The sequence below is a fragment of the Neovison vison genome, chromosome X, assembly GCF_020171115.1.
Source record: "Neovison vison isolate M4711 chromosome X, ASM_NN_V1, whole genome shotgun sequence".
NCBI lineage: Eukaryota > Metazoa > Chordata > Mammalia > Carnivora > Mustelidae > Neogale > Neogale vison.
In genome coordinates this window covers 93,430,106-93,450,965 of record NC_058105.1, presented here as the reverse complement: position 1 = coordinate 93,450,965, position 20,860 = coordinate 93,430,106, and the positions used below count along the sequence as shown (strand labels likewise).

The 20,860-nt window shown below is 41.4% G+C and overlaps 1 protein-coding gene across 1 annotated transcript in view; it reads left to right on the top strand.

Moving 5' to 3' along the window:
* The window catches only part of LOC122896959 (amine oxidase [flavin-containing] A), a 69,565-nt gene that overhangs the window by 8,370 nt on the left and 40,335 nt on the right, over positions 1-20,860 (top strand). Inside the window, exon 2 of the mRNA XM_044235067.1 lies at positions 11,115-11,209. Coding sequence (XP_044091002.1) covers positions 11,115-11,209 — 95 coding nt within the window. The remainder of the gene's footprint in view (positions 1-11,114; positions 11,210-20,860) is intronic.

Sequence of the window (20,860 nt, the reverse complement as noted above, 5' to 3'; positions counted from 1 at the left end):
AAGATCACAACCTGAGCTGAAGGCAGAGGCTTTAACGCACTGAGCCACCTGGACGCCCCCTGTTGTAGTTTTATAAAAAAATTTTTTTTAAAGATTTTTATTTATTTACACAAGCAGGGGGAAGGGCAGAGGGAGAATCAGACTTCTTGCTGAGCAAGGATCCCAATGCAGGGCTTGATCCCAAGACCCGGGGACCCTGACCTGAGCCGAAGGCAGAGGCTTAACTGACTGAGCCACCCAGGCAGCCCCTGTTGTCATTTTATATCACATACAAGGGTTTTGCAAGAGCACAGACATCCAAGCAGCACTTGTTTGAAGACTGTGCTTGCGTGTATGAGATTGGGTAGATTTCATAATGACAGCTCCTTCTCATGTTAGGTTTGAGTGATCAGAACTCCACAAAATGAGCCAAAAGAAGTTTAGTTACATTTTTTACTATTGTAAGCTTTGAGACAAGTTGATGGTTAGGACTGTTCTTTGCCGTTATGGTGAAACATATTTTATAGTTTTGCCAGGAATTTGTATTTTCTTCTGGATGATCTGTTCCTTATTATGTTGCCATTTGGCATTATGAATTAGGGCAGCTTAAAATCTTTTTTTTTCCACATTTTAAAACAATTTTTTAAGTCATCTCTACACCCAGTGTGGAGCTCATACTCATGGTCCCGAGATCAAGGGTTGCACACTCTACTGACTATGCCAGCTAGGTGCCCCCAGGGCAGTGTAAAATCTTTAAGCTGTGGGTTTTGTCATCTATACAATTAGAGGTTGGATTAAGTTGGACTATGTTTATGTAATGTATCTTCCAGCATCTCTTTTAGTAATTAGTAGTCATCGTACTGTCTGTCTCTTCAGCTTTCTCTTTTGAATATCCTCCTCTACACATTTTTCCCTCCATGTTGTATTCTGGAAACAGTTTGCATGATCTCTCACACCGACATCCTATACTAACTTAATTAAATCTGAGTCTGGGGCTCTCTTACACATGCTCATTCACACCTTCTCCACGACTTCTCTGAGCCTTAGTTTCAAAACCCTTTTGTAGTTGTTGCTAAGCCAAAGTAAACAAACCCCCACTTTATAGCAATAATTAATCAATTGATTCGGTAAAAGTGTCAATAAGAACGTAAACATCAGATGATAAGCTTTGAGAGTTGGATTTATTACATATTAACCATGTTCAAAGGTCACAGAATTACAGTCTGTAAGCCCTTACAGGGACCAACACAGAGGCTCCAAGGGATCAAGTAAATTACCAAATGCCAAAAAATTCTTGACTTTGGACCCCTAAAACGTTGACCATCAGGGCAGTGCTGCTTCTTTACCCTGCCTCGCTGGGCTTGCCCCATAGGCCCGTCCCTAGAACCGCAGTAAACTTTATTTTTGCTTTACTTTGACGCTTGATGCTCTAAAACACAGTGATAACTATTGTTGCAAAGTAATTTATGTTTTAGAATATGTTATATGGCCTGTTAATCAATTGATTCAGTAAAATGCACGAACATTTTTACTTAAAAATATGGGACACCCTATTAAGGTCAAATGACTTTCATATGAAGAATTTATTTCCTTTTTGAAAGGTCCATACCTGGTGTGTTTAGGATCATGTGGAGCAGTTGTTTGACTAGTTTCCATCAGTGGTTCTTAACCTTTTGGATCCTATCTCCCTTTGAATATCTGATGAAAGCTATTGAAACTTTCCACCATGGGGCACCTGGGTGGCTTGGTAGGTTGAGCCTCTGCCTTTACCTCCGGTCATGGTCTCAGGGTCCTGGGATCAAGCCCTGAATCGGGCTCTCTGCTCAGTGAGGAGCTTGCTTCCCCCCAACCTCTCTCTGTCTGCCTCTGCCTGCTTGTGATCTCTGTCTGTCATATAAATAAATAAAATCTTTTAAAAAAGAAACTTTACACCAAAAAATATGAGTTTTTACTCATAGACTTTTTCCTCCTGCCCCAGGCCAACATCAGTTGTTATGGAAACGTCTTCAGCATCACTGTCCCTGTAGTGTAACTATTTGGGGCTGAGACTGAGAGTTCGCGGAAGTGGTGGAAAAATGAGAATTCAAAGGATTGACTAAGTCATTAGACAGTTACAAGTAATGACTGTGTAAATAGACAATGATTAAAAACAGTCAAGACATCTAGGCTGAAAAATAAGGTATATGTGTCTCCTATATTAAGTCCATGATAAGTTAAGCAGTGAACCAGACATGTTTTGGAAAAGTTGAATGTGGGGAGACAACATAGGTGAAGAAAATGGAAGGCTATGGTGGTTGATGTGATTTTTATTTTGGAAAATAGTTTTCCAAGATTGGTATTTACAGATTTTAGGTGTTGAAATTAAGCCACTAATATTAAATATATATTTGTTATTTAACATGCAGTTGTTTTTTTTTAAGATTTTATTTATTTATTTATTTATTTATTTATTTGACAGAGATCACAAGTAGGTGGAGAGACAGGCAGAGAGAGAGAGGAGGAAGCAGCCTCCCCACTGAGCAGAGAACCTGATGTGGGGCTCGATCCCAGGACTCTGGGATCATGACCTGAGCTGAAGGCAGAGGCTTTAACCCACTGAGCCACCCAGACATCCCTTTAACATGCATTCGTGATAACCTATGCTCCTCGGTTATTGGGAGCATTTGACAAAATTCAAACCCAAGTAGAAGAGTGAAATTCTCTAGTTTATCTGAGAGTCCACTTGTCTCTCCACTGACCAGGTGATGCCCAGGAACTTTCTGTGCCATTCCAACTAGAAATCTGAAATGCTGTTGGCGTCTGAGGTTGGTTCAGGAGGTCAGTGGTGGGACAGACAAGGGAAGCAGGAAATGACAGACAAGGATAGGATTTCTTAGAGGAAGTAAGACTTGACAGAAGTGTTGTGGGTTTTGGGTGAATTCTGAAATGCAACAAAAACAACTTTTTCTTTTTTTTTTTTTCTTGTCTTTTTTCTTACCGGTTAGTCATTTATTTTGTTTTTAAAATTAGAAATCTTTTTTTAATTGAGGTATAGTTGACACATCAAGATGACGTTTAAGGTGACCGTTTCCAGGTTAAATGGGTTTTCTTTGAGCCGTGGCTTAAATTCCAGAATTTTTTTTCCTTTTTTTTTTTTTTAAGATTTTCTTCATTTATTTGACAGAGAGAGATCACAAGTAGGCAGAGAGGCAGGCAGAGAGAGAGGGGGAAGCAGGCTCCCCGCTGAGTGGAGAGCCCGACGCGGGGCCCGATCCCAGGACCCTGAGATCATGACCTGAGCCGAAGGCAGAGGCTTTAACCCAAGAAGCCACCCAGGCGCCCCAAACTCCAGAATTTTTCTTGCATGCCTGTCCATGTTTGCTCATTCATTCACTCATTCATCCATTCATTTGATAAATAATCTGTTGATCGCTGCACACCAGGAGCAAAATTTCTGTTTTCCTGCTTTGGGAACATTGCTTCTAAACCTTTGGTAAGAGGTGATGTTTGACTATACTTTTTATTGTCCTCAGAGTGTAGAGTCCAAGAGTCCAAACGAGCAGTTATATAAGAATTCTGTTGACCAGAGATCACATTGCTGAATAATAGAAAGTTAACTTTAAAAGCTTAATATGTGATACACAATCTACACATTCCTAGGTGGTGATGAATGTGAATGTTGAAGAAAAATGTCACTTCTAAGAATTAAGAGGAAGAACTAGGAGAGCCAGCAGAGCATAAGCAGTAGCTGCCCTCAAGTTTTGCTTCAGAACTCTTAGCTTGTGCTCTAGGCATCGTTCACCTGGGTCCCTGTCCAGGGGAGTTTATAACTATCAATATTTGGACACTCTTATAAGAGATGAAAACAGCTTTCCCAAAGTGTGTTTTGAGGAGTAGTGTTTTTAAAATGGCAGAAGGTTGGAGCACCTGGATGGCTCAGTGGGTTAAAGCCTCTGCCTTCGGCTCAGGTTATGATCTCAGGGTCCTGGGATCGAGCCCTGCATTGGGCTCTCTGCTCAGCAGGGAGCCTGCTTCCTCCTCTCTCTCTCTCTCTGCCTGCCTACTTGTGAGCTCTGTCTGTCAAATAAATAAATAAAAATCTTCAAAAAAAAAAGAAATCAATTTAAAAAAAATAAATAAAAAGGCAGAAGGTGGAGAAATACTGAGTTGAACGGGTCTCTTCACTGAAGGACTTATTAGGACCCTTTATTATGCCAACATGTGCCACATATTTCCCAGAGGGAGAAATGAGGTATGTTGCAACATCCATGAGCATTGATACTTCTCCCCTGAGCATCTTGAGGACTAGTGTTCCCTTAAAATATTTTTGAAACTATCACTTTAAACCACAGTGCATCTTAGTGTGCAGAATCTAGGGACGGCAGTGTGGAGGGCCCTTGGTGTATTTTTAAAAAAATTTATTTATTTAAGGGAGAGAGAGAACATGAGTGGGGTGAGGGGGCAGATGGAGAGGGAGAAGCAGATTCCCCACTGAGCAGGGAGCCTGATGCGGGGCTCGATCTCAGGACCCCAAGATCGTGACCTGAGCCGAAGGCAGACACTTCCCCGACTGAGCCACCCAGGCGCACCCACCCCCCACCCCTTGGTATATTTTTAAAGTTTCAGTAAAAGAGTGGGGTAGATCATGAATTAGGGGGTAATTGCATTTCCAAACTCAGATGAAATCCATTTGTCTAAAGTAAAGATGAATGCTGAACAATAATCAAATAAATTAGGACTGTCTAGACAACCAGTCTGTCGAATTCTGGGCAAATTGAAGTTAATTGTTAGTTTTCATCTATTTATCATTTGAGACAGCACTGTCTTTTTAGCTTATCAAAGGGATTAGAAGATTTGGCATTTTCAAAACCAGAGAATTATTTCTCTGAAAGGAAGGACACATTGCAGTTGGACGTAGGGATGGATACATAGATTGGAATAGTTATATGTGTACAGGAAAGGTTTGTGTATACACTGATACTCTCTGTTCCCTTTTGCTAAAAAGTACAATACTGGATCAGAGACCAGAAAATGTACTAGTAGTATAGACTCTGCTTGCTGGCTTAGACACAAAGGTTAAAATGATGTGGCGCCCCGTCCTTGTCAGTCTCCTTAGCTGCTCGAGATAAATACAATCCAAGCATTAGAAACTTCCCTGTTGCCCTCATCCAGGTGAGCATGGCTTCATTTTCTCAGTATGAGATTATTCTAGTCATTGCAACAAGCATTTAAGCACCTGCAACATGGCAGGGTCTGTTCTAGGGATGCAAAGATGTATAACACATTTCTGTTCTCAGAAAAGTCATAACACACTAGTTATGAGTCAGATCTCTGGGCAAGAGATCATGGTGCCTTGGGTGAGGGCAAAAGGCCACCATGGCTTGGACCAGAGTGTCTGTGGTCGCAATGGGAAGCAGGCAGATTCAGAACATGGTCTGAGGCCACAACCAAGAGGACCTGCCCCTCGAATGGATGAAGTAAGTGACAAAAGGAGAAGAATCAGGAATAGCTTCGAGAGTTTTGACCCGAGCGTCTGAGTAAATGGTGGTGCCATTTACTGAGTTGAAGAGGGTTGGGGGAGAGGACTGAGTTCTGGGGAGATAACAAGTGTCCTGCTTGAGACGTATTGAGCTGGAGATGCCTCTGTGACCCACCTTGCTTGGGGACTTCATTCTAGTGCAGGTGCCATAAACGCTCCATGTCTGGTGCCAAGTGGCACTTGGGGGGAAGAAGAAGAATAAAACAGGCTGACAGGGACAGAGTGTGACAGAAGAGGAAAACACCTGCCTGTATTGAAAGTGTGTTCCCCAGACACTTGTCACGAGGAATGGGCTCTGTTTCAAGGTTTGTTCTAGTGAAGGAGTGGAAAAGACACCAGATCATCTGTTGTGGAAGCAACACCAGAAATTAAACTGGAAAGGGTAGCACGAGTCAAATGGACAAATTGCTTCTTTTCTGTCAAATAAAGTAATGATGCAGGTCCTTGAGGAAGGACAGTGAAGGGAAGGGCCCTCAGCGAGCTAGAGGAGGTAGGGCTAAGTGTGAGGCCAGGTTCGACAGTAACAGATTTCTATCCCAGGAAGCAGAGGACCATTTCTTTGAAGGTTTCATTGCAGGTATGATTAATTCCATTGCCAGGTGCACTGCGTGGGTGAGATCATTGCCTGTACCGTTTCTATGGGGAGGTTAGGCAGGGCCGGACGTTGGGAGGCAGTGCAGAGTCTGCTGGAACATCATTTCCAAGGGCAGTGGCTTTAAGAAGCTGGAGCTTGGTCTGAGGTTGCCATAGCAGCACCGCCACTGCCTGCCTCCTCTGGGCCCTCCTGGCCCAATAACCAGCATTAATTAATTAATTAATTAATTAGATAAAAAAGAAAACTAAGGGAAGTATTTTGCTTCTATTTGCTGTATAGTATCTCAGAACGAGCACAATTTTTCTGTACTGTTGTATAAAACAAAACAGTTGTCTGAACTCTCAGATGACGTGTGTTTTTATTTTTTTTTTAAGATTTTATTTATTTATTTGACAGACAGAGATCACAAGTAGGCAGAGAGGCAGCCAGAGAGAGAAAGGAGGAAGCAGGCTCCCTGCTGAGCAGAGAGCCCTGATGCTATGCGGGGTTCTATCCCTGGACCCTGAGACCATGACCCGAGCTGGAGGCAGAGGCTTTAACTCACTGAGCCACATTCGGTGATACCGTGTGGGTAGCTTGAAATAAGTAGTTTGAAATCAGACATCATGGGAATGTCTATACACCACAGAAACCCCAGTGGTGCAAATCAGGTGTCCTCTCCCTCCCCATAGCCCAGAGATGGTTGTTAACCATTTAGCAGCATACCACTATAACAAACCCTTTCCTTATTTTGGCAGGGGAGGGGGGGGGATGGTGCCTACCAGGAGGGTTGGGTTGGGGGCAGGTCTCTTCTATCACTCAGGCTTCCATGTGGCAATGAAATGATGGAAAATGAATGAAATGAGAAGCTATGGCATTCAGTGCTCTTAGCTTTGGCTAATCTATTTTTCTTTGGAAAAAGATGAACATTAAATCTATCTGAGATTTATTGTTCTGTTCATAACAAATACGAAAATTAAAGAATTTGAGTATAAAATCTTTTTTTTTAAAGATTTTTTTTTATTTGACAGAGGGAGATTACAAGTAGGCAGAGAGGCAGGCAGAGAGAGAGAGGAGGAAGCAGGCTCCCCGCTGAGCAGAGAGCCCGATGTGGGACTCGATCCCAGGACCCTGAGATCATGACCTGAGCCGAAGGCAGTGGCTTAACCCACTGAGCCACCCAGGCGCCCAAGTATAAAATCTTTTTATGGAAGGAAATAGTCACAGAGAGGAAAGGTCCAGCATAAGGAATATAGTCTATGGTATTGTAATAGCGTTGTATGGTGACAGATGGTAGCTATCCTTGTGGGGAGCCCTATATTTTAATTAAAAAATAATAAAATCCATTTTGCAATAGCTACATTGTATTTGGTGACTTGCCTTCAGACTTAAAAGTCTTTCCTTTTCTAAAAATTTTACCCCATTTACAGAAAAAAAAAGCTAAGTAAATATTTTGAAAGTTAAAGGCAGAAGCCTTTAAGCTAATCTGTGGAGTTGACAATTGAGATATGACATTTTTCTGTGAATGATTATTGAGTTTTGTGGTGATGGGGGAAGTGATACATAGTGATACACAGAGTAAGAACAAAATAGGAGTTAAGGAGTATCCAAGACTTTGACCTTGAAGCAGGCGCCAGTTTCATTCAAATCAACAGCCACAGTTATAATAGTAGAAAAACTTCTGGACTGTAAGTATTTGCCTGTGCCTTATTTTCGACTTACTGAATTATCTATTCAAAATTAATTATTATTATTCAGAAACAAGTTTTTGGGCCCCTGGGTGGCTCAGTCGGTTAAGCACCTAACTCTTGATTTTGGCTCAGGTCATGATCTCAGGGTTTTGAGAGATTTTCTCTCCTCCTCCCTCTGCTCCAACTCCTCGTATGTGCGCACACTCTTTCTCTCTCAAGTAAATATATCTTTAAATAACTTTTTTTTAATGGCCCTAGCTTTTATTTCCATATTCAGTATTTTCTAATCTTTCAATTATTGTGGAGGTTCCTTATCTTGGTCACAATAAACACACAAACTGAAACACTGGAACCCCATTTATTCAGTGTTGTAGAAGAAATATTTTTTCTAGATAATTTACATCTTCCCTCTTCAAATTCCTAGACGTTTTTAAAGATTTTATTTATTTGAGAGAAAGAGAGAGAGAGAGAGCGCGCACATGAGACACTGAGCGTGGAGCCCTACACGGGTGCCATCTCACAACCCCAAGATCGTGACCCGAGCTGAAATCAAGAGTCGGATGCCCAACGAACTGAGCCACCCAGCCACCCCCAAGATCTTTTTTAAAAGCATTTTTTTCTGAAATCTTTTTAAGATGTTTTAAATATTTACTTTATTTCTTAACTAAGAGTTGAATCTTTCCTTGCTGAGATAGGCCCAATCATTTTCCTGGAATGCAGAAACAATCCTTGTGGTCAGCTTTTTAATTTTGTTTATATCCAAAAATGACTTTTTCCCTGGTGTGGTCATTGTCCCAACTCAGCTCGTCCTGCTCCCCCCAATCCCCTCTAGATTCCCCAGTGGTGCTTATTCTTTATTGGCACTGAACACCACTCGCCAAACTCGTTTAGAGTTACACATTAAATTTGATTTTGCTCAGGCTCCAAGTGAGGGTGTGAGAAGCAAAACCATTCACTTTTCTGGAGACTTTGTTGTGGTCATTTTGGGTGCTTGGCTTTCTCATCTGGAATATGGGGACAATGAAATCAACTCCCAGGGATGGTAATAGGCAAGGCACATGAACCTGATCTGTATATGTAGCCCCAAACCAGCTGCTAGGCTGCCTTAGGAGCCAGGAGCCGGACGCTGTGGGACCCACGGCTGCTGGAGGTCAGAGCTACCTCAGCTTCTTTGTAGGCAGCATGCAGAGGGCGACTTTCTCCTCCTTTAGAGGAGGAGCTACCAACCGATGAATTCTAGTAAACCCTTGGCTTTATTCTTCTAATTCGTTTATAGTTTGACTGATTAAGACGAACTGGGAAGAAAGGAACATTTTTGTATCTGAGTTTCTCTGCTTTTAAATATAGTGGTACTTTGACATTAGAAGATCTGTGCATCAATAGGCATTTAATATTGACTTCATCCTTTTTTTAAATGACTCTCAGCAGAAGCCTTTGGCTCTTTCCCCGAGAACACATTGCACCAAGGTTTGCAGACATTGGTTTGAATTTATTTAAATGTCACAGGATGGATGCTTTCTTTATGAGCAGATTCCAAAGATTCGTTGCATACCTAAATCTTTCATGAATGTCGGCAGTGTAATGTTACATTGTACTTGAAGGGGTCAAAACTACATATAAGTATTAGCAGATAGCAGTGCTCGATATTATGGTTTAGCCTCCCCACATTCTAGATCTTCTAAACCCAGATTCATCCTTGATTCTGTATATGGACAAAATGCTGTGTGGGTCTGGGTCCTCTGAGAGCAGACGTCAAGACATGTATGAGATTGATTATGGGAAAAGTCTGCAACGGATAAAGAGGGGGAGAGAACAGGAACGGGCAAGTCGTTAAAAAACAAATAAGAAAACAAAAACAAATACCAGGGTAGTCCTGTAGGATTTCCTACAGTCTGGCTTTTCTTGATTGCATCCCAGTAGTACTATTTAAACATGTTCCTCTGGCCCTCAAGTAGAAGATCTAGAAGCTTGATCACATTAGAATTTAGTATTTGCCCCTTGTCTCCCTCCCCTTCTTTCCTTAATGACTTCATAGATGCTGGTGTGTTGTTCCATCAGGAGGCAGATAATATCTGGTTATCTCTCTTTTTTGTGTGATGTTAGCAGATGTTGATGCTTATTACACTAGGTCCATCAGTTGATTAGGCATTGCAGCATGCTGATGTTCTAATTTTATTTGTCTTCACTGATTAGCTAGCATGCTTTTAGGTGCAGAACCTCCCTTTGTTAGCTATTTGGTTGCTTTGCAGTTCACTGCAAGTAGGAGAGGTAGGATGAATGCCAGATGCTTTTCTTTTCCTTTAGGCATTTCCAAACTGGTGAGGTGGTTCCTTATCCTTCTCCAAAGATCCAGGGAGAGTTTTTTTTTTTTAATTGGTTTAGTATTAGGAATTCATGGATTTCAGCCACCGCAGTTATTTTGTATTTTTCCCCCTGCCCTATCTCCCCACTGCAGTTGTTAATTTGATTTGATACTTAGATTATTCCATCTTTGGCCAGTTGGAGTCCCTATAGGTAGGTTCCTAACCCTTTTTCTCACAATAATAACGTTAATCTGCAACATTTCCCTTTTCTGGTATTACTGTATTAGGTTTTAAATCCATCTTTTATGACGATTTTTATTTAGATGTGAAAAACCCATTCTCAGCTTTGAGCCAACAAATAGTGTGATGCATGATTCCTACCTTAGGTAACTTTGAATCTGGTGGGAAAAATAAGCCCTAGCGAGCATATAATTCAGATAGAAATCACAAGATGTGATTACAAACCTACTGTTAAGTAGGTTCTGCAGTCAATGTGGAGTCCAACGTGGGGCTTGAACCCACAACCTTGAAGTCAAGACCTGAGCTGAAGTCAAGGGTCAGACACTTACCTGACTGAGCCACCCAGGCGCCCCTACAAGGGGTTTTTAGGTTGAGAAAAGCACAGATATATTGAGGGCTGGTGTAGCCAGGGGAAGTTTCCAAGAAAACAAACTCTTCTGTTTATGCAATCAGGTTTTCTGGAAGAAGGGCACAATAAGGGTTGATTTAGGGGTTTAGCACATCCTCTTAAATAGGATTTCATTATCACCAAAAATACATATATTTTAAAAATAATTACATTTTGTCAACCAACCTTATGAGAGATGATAAAATTATGATAATGTAATATAGGCTACATTATCAAATTGGTGGCTCAATCGATCACAGTATGGTCAGACTTTATTAGAAAGCTAGCAAAATGAAGGGTTACGTATGATGCCCTGCTTTCATTTTATGTATAGGTCTGCCTAACTCCTGGCTGCCTCACGTTTGGGTCTTAATATGTTCCTTGATTTCGTTTTTGTTTTTCTTTTTGTTTTTCCTTTTAGGATTGTCTGCTGCCAAACTCTTAGCTGAACATGACGTTAACGTTTTGGTTTTAGAAGCACGGGACAGAGTTGGAGGGAGAACATACACTGTGAGGGTAAGTGATTACACTTACATGTAATATCTCACTCACACTGCGGGGGGCACTGGAAGTCCCAGAGCTCAAGGTGATCTCAGGGGTTCATGTAGTGTAGCCATTTATCCTCCAGAGCCCTAAACTGCTCCAGCAAATATGGGTCCATGCTTTTCAACAAGCACTTGCTGAGAGTGACAGCCTCTGACCTTCAGTAGCTTGTAGTCTCGGGATGAAAACAAATGTGAACAAATAACTTCAGTGCACTTTCATAATTTCCACACTGGAGACCTAAATCTCAGATGGGGTTACAGTTTGGCTGGACTTGAAGTGACGATATGGCCACAACACGTGTACATGAGTGCACACACACACACAGAGTATAGGGTCCTTGTTTGTTTATCCAAGAATACGCAACTTAAAAGACGTGGAAGCAGGAAGCAACAGCAAATATAGCATGTTTTTGTGCAACTTTGTCCTTGGTCCTTGTTCCTTAAAAGGACTGTGGCTGCCAGAGACACTCCTCGCTCGGGTAAGGCCCACTAGACATGACGAGGACGCTCAGTTCTTTCCATACTTGGGCTAATGTCACCATTCTAGAAAAATGCCTGCTAACTATGGTTTACTGTTATTCAAGGACACAGTGGTGGGTGGTCAAGCAGTGGGAGCCGATGAAAGTGCGCAGGGGGCCAACATGGGGTGGGGAAGAGAGGGCCAAACATGGAAGTTTGGGGAGCACACAGCTTTAACGGGGGCCACGGCCGAGGAGCCAGAGAGAAGCAGCAGAGTTGGAGCAATGCCGTGCAAATCCGTGGAGGAAAGAGGAAGGGAGGCTGCACTGAGCCAGACACCAAGGGCATTTGACATAGGATGAGGGCTGCAAAGAGGCCCTTGTGTTTGGCATTTAGGTCATGAATGAGAACCTTTTCTAGAGCACACAGACTGTTTTACAGGCTGGAGACCGGCAGGACAAAACCAGACAGTTGCAATGACTGGCAAGAGACGGAGGATTTATCTAATTAGAAGAGGTATCAGACTTAGAGCAAAATGGCTTGGGCGGTGCTCATTACAACGGCTTGAGCAATACAAACATTCCGTTACTTTGCGTGAGAAGAAGTCTGGAGGCAGGGAGTCCGAGCTGCTGCAGGCGCTGGGCTTCATTGTCAGGGCTTTCCGCTCTTCATATCTTTCCTGCTCAACTGTTCTTTGCATGTTGGCTTATTGCCTGATGGTAACCAGATGGCTGCTGCGACTCTAGGCATCGAGCCCTCGTTTAAGACAGGAAGGAGCATGAAGAGGCAGTCCCAGTTTTCCGTTTAAGTTTGTATTTAACCTCCAGTTAGTTACCAAGCCGTGTACTCTTCGTTTCTGGTGCACAATGCGTGATTCGACCCTTCCATAGGACACCCGGTGCTCATACGGGCAAGTGCCCTCCTGCATTCCCAGCCCCTACTCCACCCATCCCCCCACCCCCTCCCCTCTGGTGACCATCTGTTTGTTCTCTAGAGTTAAGAGTCTGGTTCTTGGTGAGGCATCCCCAGTTTTATCTGCAACCAAGCTTTTCCTTTACGAGAAGAACCTGGCGGGCATTCTCCAATCCCCTTGGCCAGAGTTGGGGCACACAGCTACCCTTAGCCACTAGGGAGCCTGAGAAAGCAAATGTTTAACATTTCCAGGCTGCATCGTACGTAGAAGCAGGTGTGGTGGGCAAGGCCGTACGAATGGATGTGGAAGGGCCAACCCACATCGGAACTAGCATATTGTACCAGCTCTTCCAGTCATACCACACCATGTTCCCCCTGTCATTTGCTTCCTACCTTTTTAGATGTACAAGGATGTACCATGAGTCCATTTTCACTCGGCTCAGCTCTGAGAGTGCTCCCCAGCCTTGCTACTCAAAGTGTGGTCCATGGCCCAGCAGCCTCAGAGTCCCCCAGGAACATGATAGAAATACAGAGCCTCGGGCCCTGTCCCAGACCCACTGAATCCAAATCTACGTTTCGACAGGGTCCTTGGGGGCTGCTACGGATGTGTTGCCCTGTTTGCTTGCTGGCTTGAAATTAATGTAAATCCGGATTAATTGTATTGGGAGAATTTCTGAGTGCCTCCTCGGACGTAGTCCACTGGGAGCCTGGTGGTCTGGAAGCCAGGACCCTGGGATTCAGGCCCCTGCACTGCCTGACATACTGTCTTAGCTTGGGTAAGTGCTGTTAGCGCTTTACATCTGTTTGCCCATCTGGGCAGTGAAGATACAATCGAAATGTACTCAAAGCTCCTTTGCAGCTTCAAGTTCTAGTTGAAGACGTGTGTTAGAGTGCAAAAGAAGGATTGCGTATCCTGCGTGTCTGACCTTGTTGGATACAATTCTCCTGTCATTTTCTGAAAATTATTCCTTTACTTTGGTGATAGTTATTAAGTTGTTCCTTAGCCCCACGTTTCTTATCTCTAAAACCTTTTGGTTATTAAATAGGAGCATCAGTCATGTTGCAGATTCTCAGTTAAGAATAGGTTTCTTGATATAAGGGAAATGAGAATTCCAACATGCCTCTCCCCAGCTGCTTTATTGCCCCAGGCTGATTTTTCACATGGCATCATTTATACATGTCAGCCCCATACAGGAATTCTTGTGTATTGACCATGATATTGTAACTCCTTAAGTATATGAGGAAGGTACTTTGAAATGCACTTTTCAGTGCTTACAGACTAGGACTTGACATTTATAAGATTACAGTTGAGTAAAAGGAGAAAAAAGAACTTTGCGAAAAAGGGACAGAAAGCTGAAAAAAGCTGTAAGAAACTGAATCGCATATTGTTAGAATTGCTTCTGAGAGCATAGTCAATTAGGATAATTTGGGGTGGAGATGCGCTAAGAATTACTCTGGATCTTTAATCACTGAAATGTTAAATTTGGTATTACACTTGGCAGCTGTTCAGAGAGATCTCCTATGAGTTCAGAACTTCCCAATTTTTCGGGGCACCTGGCTGGCTCAGTTGACAGAGCATGTGATGCTTGATCGCAGGGTCATGAGTTCAAGCCCCATGTTCGGTGTGGAGCCTACCTAAAGTAAATTAAAAAAAAAAAAAACTTGCCAATTTTTTCTTAGTATGGTTCATTTATCATTCTTCAGGACCAACTTTACAAAGTCAAAATGCCTGTGGGGCTATTGCAGGGCTGGTGTATTTGTTTCCTAATATAGTTGAATGTTTGTGGCCTCTTCAGAGGCTGAGAAATAAGATCAAAATCAAGACCTTCAAGATGGAGACACAATATAGCAGAATATGGTATTAGAGTTCCGATATGTTCATGCTGAACCTGACGCACCTGCTTTAGAATCTTTCACCTTTGTAAAGAAACATCTGTAAAAGAAAACAAACGAAGACAAAGAAAACAAACTAAACCAGAAGCAGACTAAGTACAGAGAATTAACTGGTGGTTGCCAAGAGGGAGATACTTGGGGGGGGGGCGATGGACAAAATACATAAAGGGGATTAAGAGGTACAAATTTCCAGTTATAAAATAAAAAGTCACTTGAAAGGGTTGAAAAGTACACCCTAGGGGTGCCTGGGTGGCTCGGTCGTTAGGCGTCTGCCTGTGGCTCAGGTCAGGGTCCCGGGGTCCTGGGATTGAGTCCCGCATCCGGCTCCCTGCTCAGCAGGAAGCCGGCTTCTCCCTCTCCCACTCCCCCTGCTTGTGTTCCCTCTCTCACTGTATCTCCGTCAAATAAGTAAATAAATAAATCTTAAAAAAAAAAAAAGGAAAGTACAGCCTAGGGAGTATAGTCGGTAATGTTATAATAATTCGTGTGGTAAAAATAAGAAATATTCTGTAAAATGCCTCACACTTTTTACTACTTAGGGTTATTTGCTTTAAAGATAGTGTCAGTATTCTAAAGACATCATGTGTGGAAATTCCCATGAGTCCTCTTGCTGTCTTTGTCAAAGCCTAGAAATTTATTGGAGTACTGACGCCAGTTCTGTTTTATATTTTAGAAGGGTGCTGGAGAAGGTTTAGAGACAGTACCAAGGCTTAGTAAAAGAGAAGGTGAGGATTATGTAAGGGACAGGTGAAAGAAGTGAAAGGCACACCTCATTTCTGATATTAGGGCAGAATGGGAAGCCCTGATTAACGCTCCCCATGACAATAAGCACAATGCTGAATAAAATATACACTGCTGCCTTGACATGGAAATCAGAAATTTGCAGATCTCCTGGAGGTTGAACAGACATCTCAGATTTCATGTACCCAACCTGAGTTTCTGCTGTTCTCCATCAAGACTGCCATTCCAGCAGCCTTCCCGGTATCAAAGGATAGCAACTCCAAAGACCTCAAGCATCATGCTCAATACTCTCGCAGGCTCCACATTCATTCTGTTGGCTCAGCCTTCAAAATACCACCAGAATTCAACACTCTGTACCACTTCCATGGCTACCGCCTGTGGGGAGCCACCAACATCTCTGGCCAGATTGCTGTGATGGCCTCCTGAAACTGACTTCCCTGCTTGACCCTCGCCTCCTAGAATCTACTTTTAGTACAGCAGCCAGAGTGAGCCTTTCAGACCTAAGTCAGATCTTGGCACGTCTCTGCTCAAAAGCTCCTAGAGGCTTTCCTTCTCAGAGGCAAAGCCGGTGTCCTTACAAAGCCCTGTAAAGCTTTCTGTGACCTGCCCCCAATAACCTGTCTAACCTCATCTCCAGTTCTCTTTTTCTTTTTTTTAAGGGAGGAAGGGACAAAGGGAGAGAGAGGGAAAGAGAATCCCAAGAAGACTCCACATCAGTACAGAGCCCAGTGTGGGGTTTGCTCTCACAACCCTGAGATCATGACCGGAGCGGAAATCAAGAGTCAGACACTTGGGGTGCCTGGGTGGCTCAGTGGATTAGGCCGCTGCCTTCGGCTCAGGTCATGATCCCAGTGTCCTGGGATCGAGCCCCGTATCGGGCTCTCTGCTCAGCAGGGAGCCTGCTTCCCCCTCTGTCTCTGCCTGCCTCTCTGCCTACTTGTGATCTCTCTGTCTGTCAAATAAAATAAATAAAATCTTTAAAAAAAAAAAAGAGTCAGACACTTAACCAAATGAGCCACCCAGGTGCCCCTTCAGTTCTCTTTTCCTTGCTCACTCTGTTTTAGCCATACTGGTCTCCTATTTCTTGAACACAGTAGACTCCCTCTGCCTTAGAGTTTGCACTGGCTGTATTTTCTTTGTTTGTTTTAGAGTAGACATTTAATAAGCATTTGCATGTTATTTGATTGGTCTGTAGGTTCTATTTAATTATTATGTTCAGTTAGCATATAGTACATCATAACTTTTTGTTGTAGTGTTCAGCAATTCATTAGTTACATATAACACCCAGTGCTTATCCCAACATGTGCTATCACCTGGTTACCCCATCCCTCCACCCCCTTCCTTTCTGAAACCCTCAGTTTGTTTCCCAGAGTCCATAGTTTCTCATGGTTCATCTCCCTCTCTGATTTCTCTCCCTTCAGTTTTCCCTCCCTTCCCCATGGCCCTCCATGCTATTCCTTATGTTCTACCTTTGAGTGAAACCATATGATAATTGTCTTTCTCTGCTTTACTTATTTCACTTAGCAATCCCCTCCAGTTCCATTCATGTCAGTACAAAAGTTGGGTATTCATCCTTTCTGATGGCTGAGTAATATTCCATTGTATATATGGACCACATCTTCTTTATCCATCCATCGGTTGAAGGACATCTTGGCTCCTTCCACAGTTTGGCTATTGTGGACTTTGCTGCTATGAGCATTGGGGTGCATGTGCCCCTTCTTTTCACTACATCTATGTCTTTGGGGTAAATACCTGGTAGTGCAATTGCGGGGTCATAGGGTTGCTCTATGGAACCTCTGTACTGTTTCTCAGAGTGGCTGCAACATTTTGCATTCCCACCAACAGTGTAAGAGGGTCCCCTTTCTCCACATCCTCACCAACACTTGTTTTTCCCATCTTGTTAATTTCTGCCGGGAATGCTTTTCTCCTGGCATGTGGACAATCTCTTCATTTCCTTCATGTCTTTATACAAATATTATCTCTTCAAGAAGGCCGACATATCCATCGTATGTTGAATTGCAATCTTTCCTTTTCTCCTCTGCTGTTTTAGACCCCTTGTCCTACTGTAATTTTTTTTGTTTTTCATTGTTCTTATCAACTTCTGAGATACTTAGTTATTATGTTTGGGGTTTATTCCCAATGGGTCTCTTCCCATTGAATGTAAGTTCCTTTAGAGCAGGGATCTTTGTTTTGTTTACTGATGTAACAGAAGCTCCTTGAAGAGTACCTGGCATCTTGTAGGAAAGCACAGTCTATTTGTTGAATAAACAAATGAATCCCCAAAGCAAAAATAGATTCAAATCCTTTCCACCCAGGCCTCAAATCATTTACACAGGAAATGTTCCAAAGAAAATAAGTAACTCATAGTTAAAAATGAAAAAGCTCACTAGGAAAAGAGGCACCAAAAAAGGACAAGCATAAAAAAAAAAGATCCAGGAAGATTTTGTAACAGTCATATAATGCAAAGAGTAAAAAATTATAGTTAAGCATGTTTTTGTTTTATTTTTAAATTTTTAAATTAATTTATTTTTTAATCTTTGGTTTTTCTGTTCAGCATGTTTTAAAGAAAAGAAGTGGTTTTAAAACTAGGGACAGGGTAAAGAAACTCAAAAATGATCAGGTAAATTTTAAAAAAATTCTAGAAATCGGGGCGCCTGGGTGGCTCAGTGGGTTAGGCCGCTGCCTTCGGCTCAGGTCATGATCTCAGGGTCCTGGGATCGAGTCCCACATCAGGCTCTTGCTCAGCGGGGAGCCTGCTTCCCTCTCTCTCTCTGCCTGCCTCTCCATCTACTTGTGATTTCTCTCTGTCAAATAAATACATAAAAAATCTTTAAAAAAAAATTCTAGAAATGAAAATATACTAATTAAAATGAAAACATTTAGCAGGCAGATTTAACAGTATATTAGACACAGCTAAAGACAGTGAATGAACTGCTAGATCTAGAAAAACTGCCTAGCATGTAATTCTGAAGCAAAGATTAGAAAATATGTTTTCAGGGGTGGCGAGCAGCTAAGACATGAAAGATAGAGTTATGATGGTATTAAAAAAATACTAGCTGATATTCCCAGCATTGTTGGAACACAAGATGAAACCTATCAGGTTCAATGCATGATAAAGGAAAAGAAATTCTCACCCAGGGACAGAGAAGCTGCAGTATACCAAAGAAAAGAGATCTCGTAAGCAATTATTTTTTAAAGAGCAAAAAAGGCAAATCATACATACTCTTAAAAAATCAACAATTAAATTTATGAGTGACCCTTGGACAACAAAAACAGATGCCAGAAGATATCTTTTTTTTTTTAAGATTGTATTTATTTATTTGACAGACAGAGATCACAAGTAGGCAGAGAGGGAGGCAGGGAAGCAGGCTCCCTGCTGAGCGGAGAGCCTGATGCAGGGCTTGATCCCTGGACCCTGAGATCACGCCCTGAGCTGAAGACAGAGGCTTTAACCCACTGAGCCACCCAGGCACCCTTCCAGAAGATATCTTTAATGTTCTGAGACAGTGAGAAAGAGGACTAAACTGAATTCATTACCTGCTTGAAAAAATCTTTTTACCAGACTGACAAAAACAAAGGCTTTAGGACCCAGACTGGAGGAGATGATAAAGAAAAATGTATTTCAAGCAGAAGGAAAAAGATTACAAATAAAAGGTCTGAGATTCAAGAGGGGACAGTGAGCAAAGATAGTGGTAAATATTTAAATATAATTCGGCAACATCAAAACAATAAAACAAAGTAGTGTCAGATTTGTTTTGAGACAAATCTGAACCAAAGTACTTTTATAGCTTATAGATTGGAAAAAGGGTGATCACAGTTGAAGCATGAAGGTTTTCGTAGTTTTCAGTAGGAAGATAATCCACTGATAAACTTTAGACTATATTAAGTGTGCGTGTTAATATTGCCAGGAAAGTGTCTGAAATAGGCCTAACTTCCAAACAAGTATAAGAAAAAAATTTAAAAAGAAAAAAGAAACCCCTCATTCCAAAAGAAGGAAAGAAATCTGGGGAAAAACTATTTGAATAGGCATAATAAAATAAGAAGTAAGTTAAAGCACTTAAAAAGGAATAATATATGTAAATGCTAAGTTTGTCAAAGGAAAACAATTGTCAGACTACAAACTCTAACTGAAAGATAGAAAAAGAGATAGACAACTACTAATCTAAGCTGTTATAGCTATATTAATATCAGACGAAGAAAACTTTGAACAAAAAAGTCATTGAAATAAGTATCAGTACATAATGATAAAAGACAGAAAATCAAACGGTTCTGAACTTTTATACAGTGAATAATGTGGCCTCAAAATATAAAGCAAATGTTAACAGGAATCAAAGATAAATGCCCAATGGAGTAGGGGATTTTTTACATAATTTCCAAACAGAAGAAATCTGAGCACAATTAAGCTCATTCTGATGGACATGTATAAGCCATGCATATCATTTTATGGACTATATTTTTTTCAAGCAATGAAAATTGGTCATGTGCTAGGTCATAACATGAGCCTCAATAGTTGTCATAGAAACCACATTTTTTTGACCACAGTGCACTTATGACAAAAAGATAACTAAAAAAAAAAAAAAATCCCAGCTGTAGAAGCTAAAATCCAACAAAGTTTTTAGAAACACAAGTCTAAAGAGAAATTATAATGGAAACATGAAAATACTTAAGACATGGAAATATTTAAAATAAAGTAGTGTATGTAGTTAAGGCAATATTTAGAGGATGATTTATAGCCTAAATTCTTCTACTGGGAAAGAAAAAAAGGCTCAGTATGAATGAACAAAACATGTGAGGAGTTAGAAAATTAAGAATATGATAAATCTAAAAGGGGGAAATAGCATAAATCCATGATATAGAAAATAAATATTCAATGAAGAGGATCAATGAGACAAAGGTTGATTCTTTGAAGAAACTAAAAATAGAAAAGTGTCTGGTAAGATTTTTCAAGAAAAAGAAAAAAGGGACATCTCAAATAAACAATAAAAGGGATGAAAATGTAGATATAACCAGTGATTCAGTAAAGAATAAATGAAAAAAGGATGTTATTAACTTTAAACCGATAGTTTTGAAACATACACAAAATATATAAGGAAAAATATGTTTACCAAAATTAACTGATTTAAAAAGAAATAGAGGGGTTCCTGGGTGGCTCAGTGGGTTAAAGCCTCTGCCTTCGACTCAGGTCATGATCCCGGGGTCCTGGGATCGAGCCCCACGTTGGACTCTCTGCTCGGCGGAGAGCCTGCTTCCTCCTCTCTCTCTCTGCCTGCCTCTCTGCCTACTTGTGATCTCTGTCTGTCAAATAAATAAAAAAATAAAATCTTTTAAAAAAATAAGAAATAGAAAATATGGGTCGTGGTTTAGCCTCAAAGTAAATCGCATCTCATAGTTTAAGATTTTTCAACAATGGAAACCGCAAACCTAGATAGCTCTAGAATTATATTCCACCCAATGTTTAAAGAATAAATAAGTCTATGTATATACAAACACTTCCAAAGAGTAGAAGAAAGTATGATCACTAATTTGTGAGATTAGCAATACTCTAACACAAAGGGGAGACTAGGGTTGTACAAGAATCTCAATTTCATTCATGAACTTGGCTACAGAAATCCTAAAC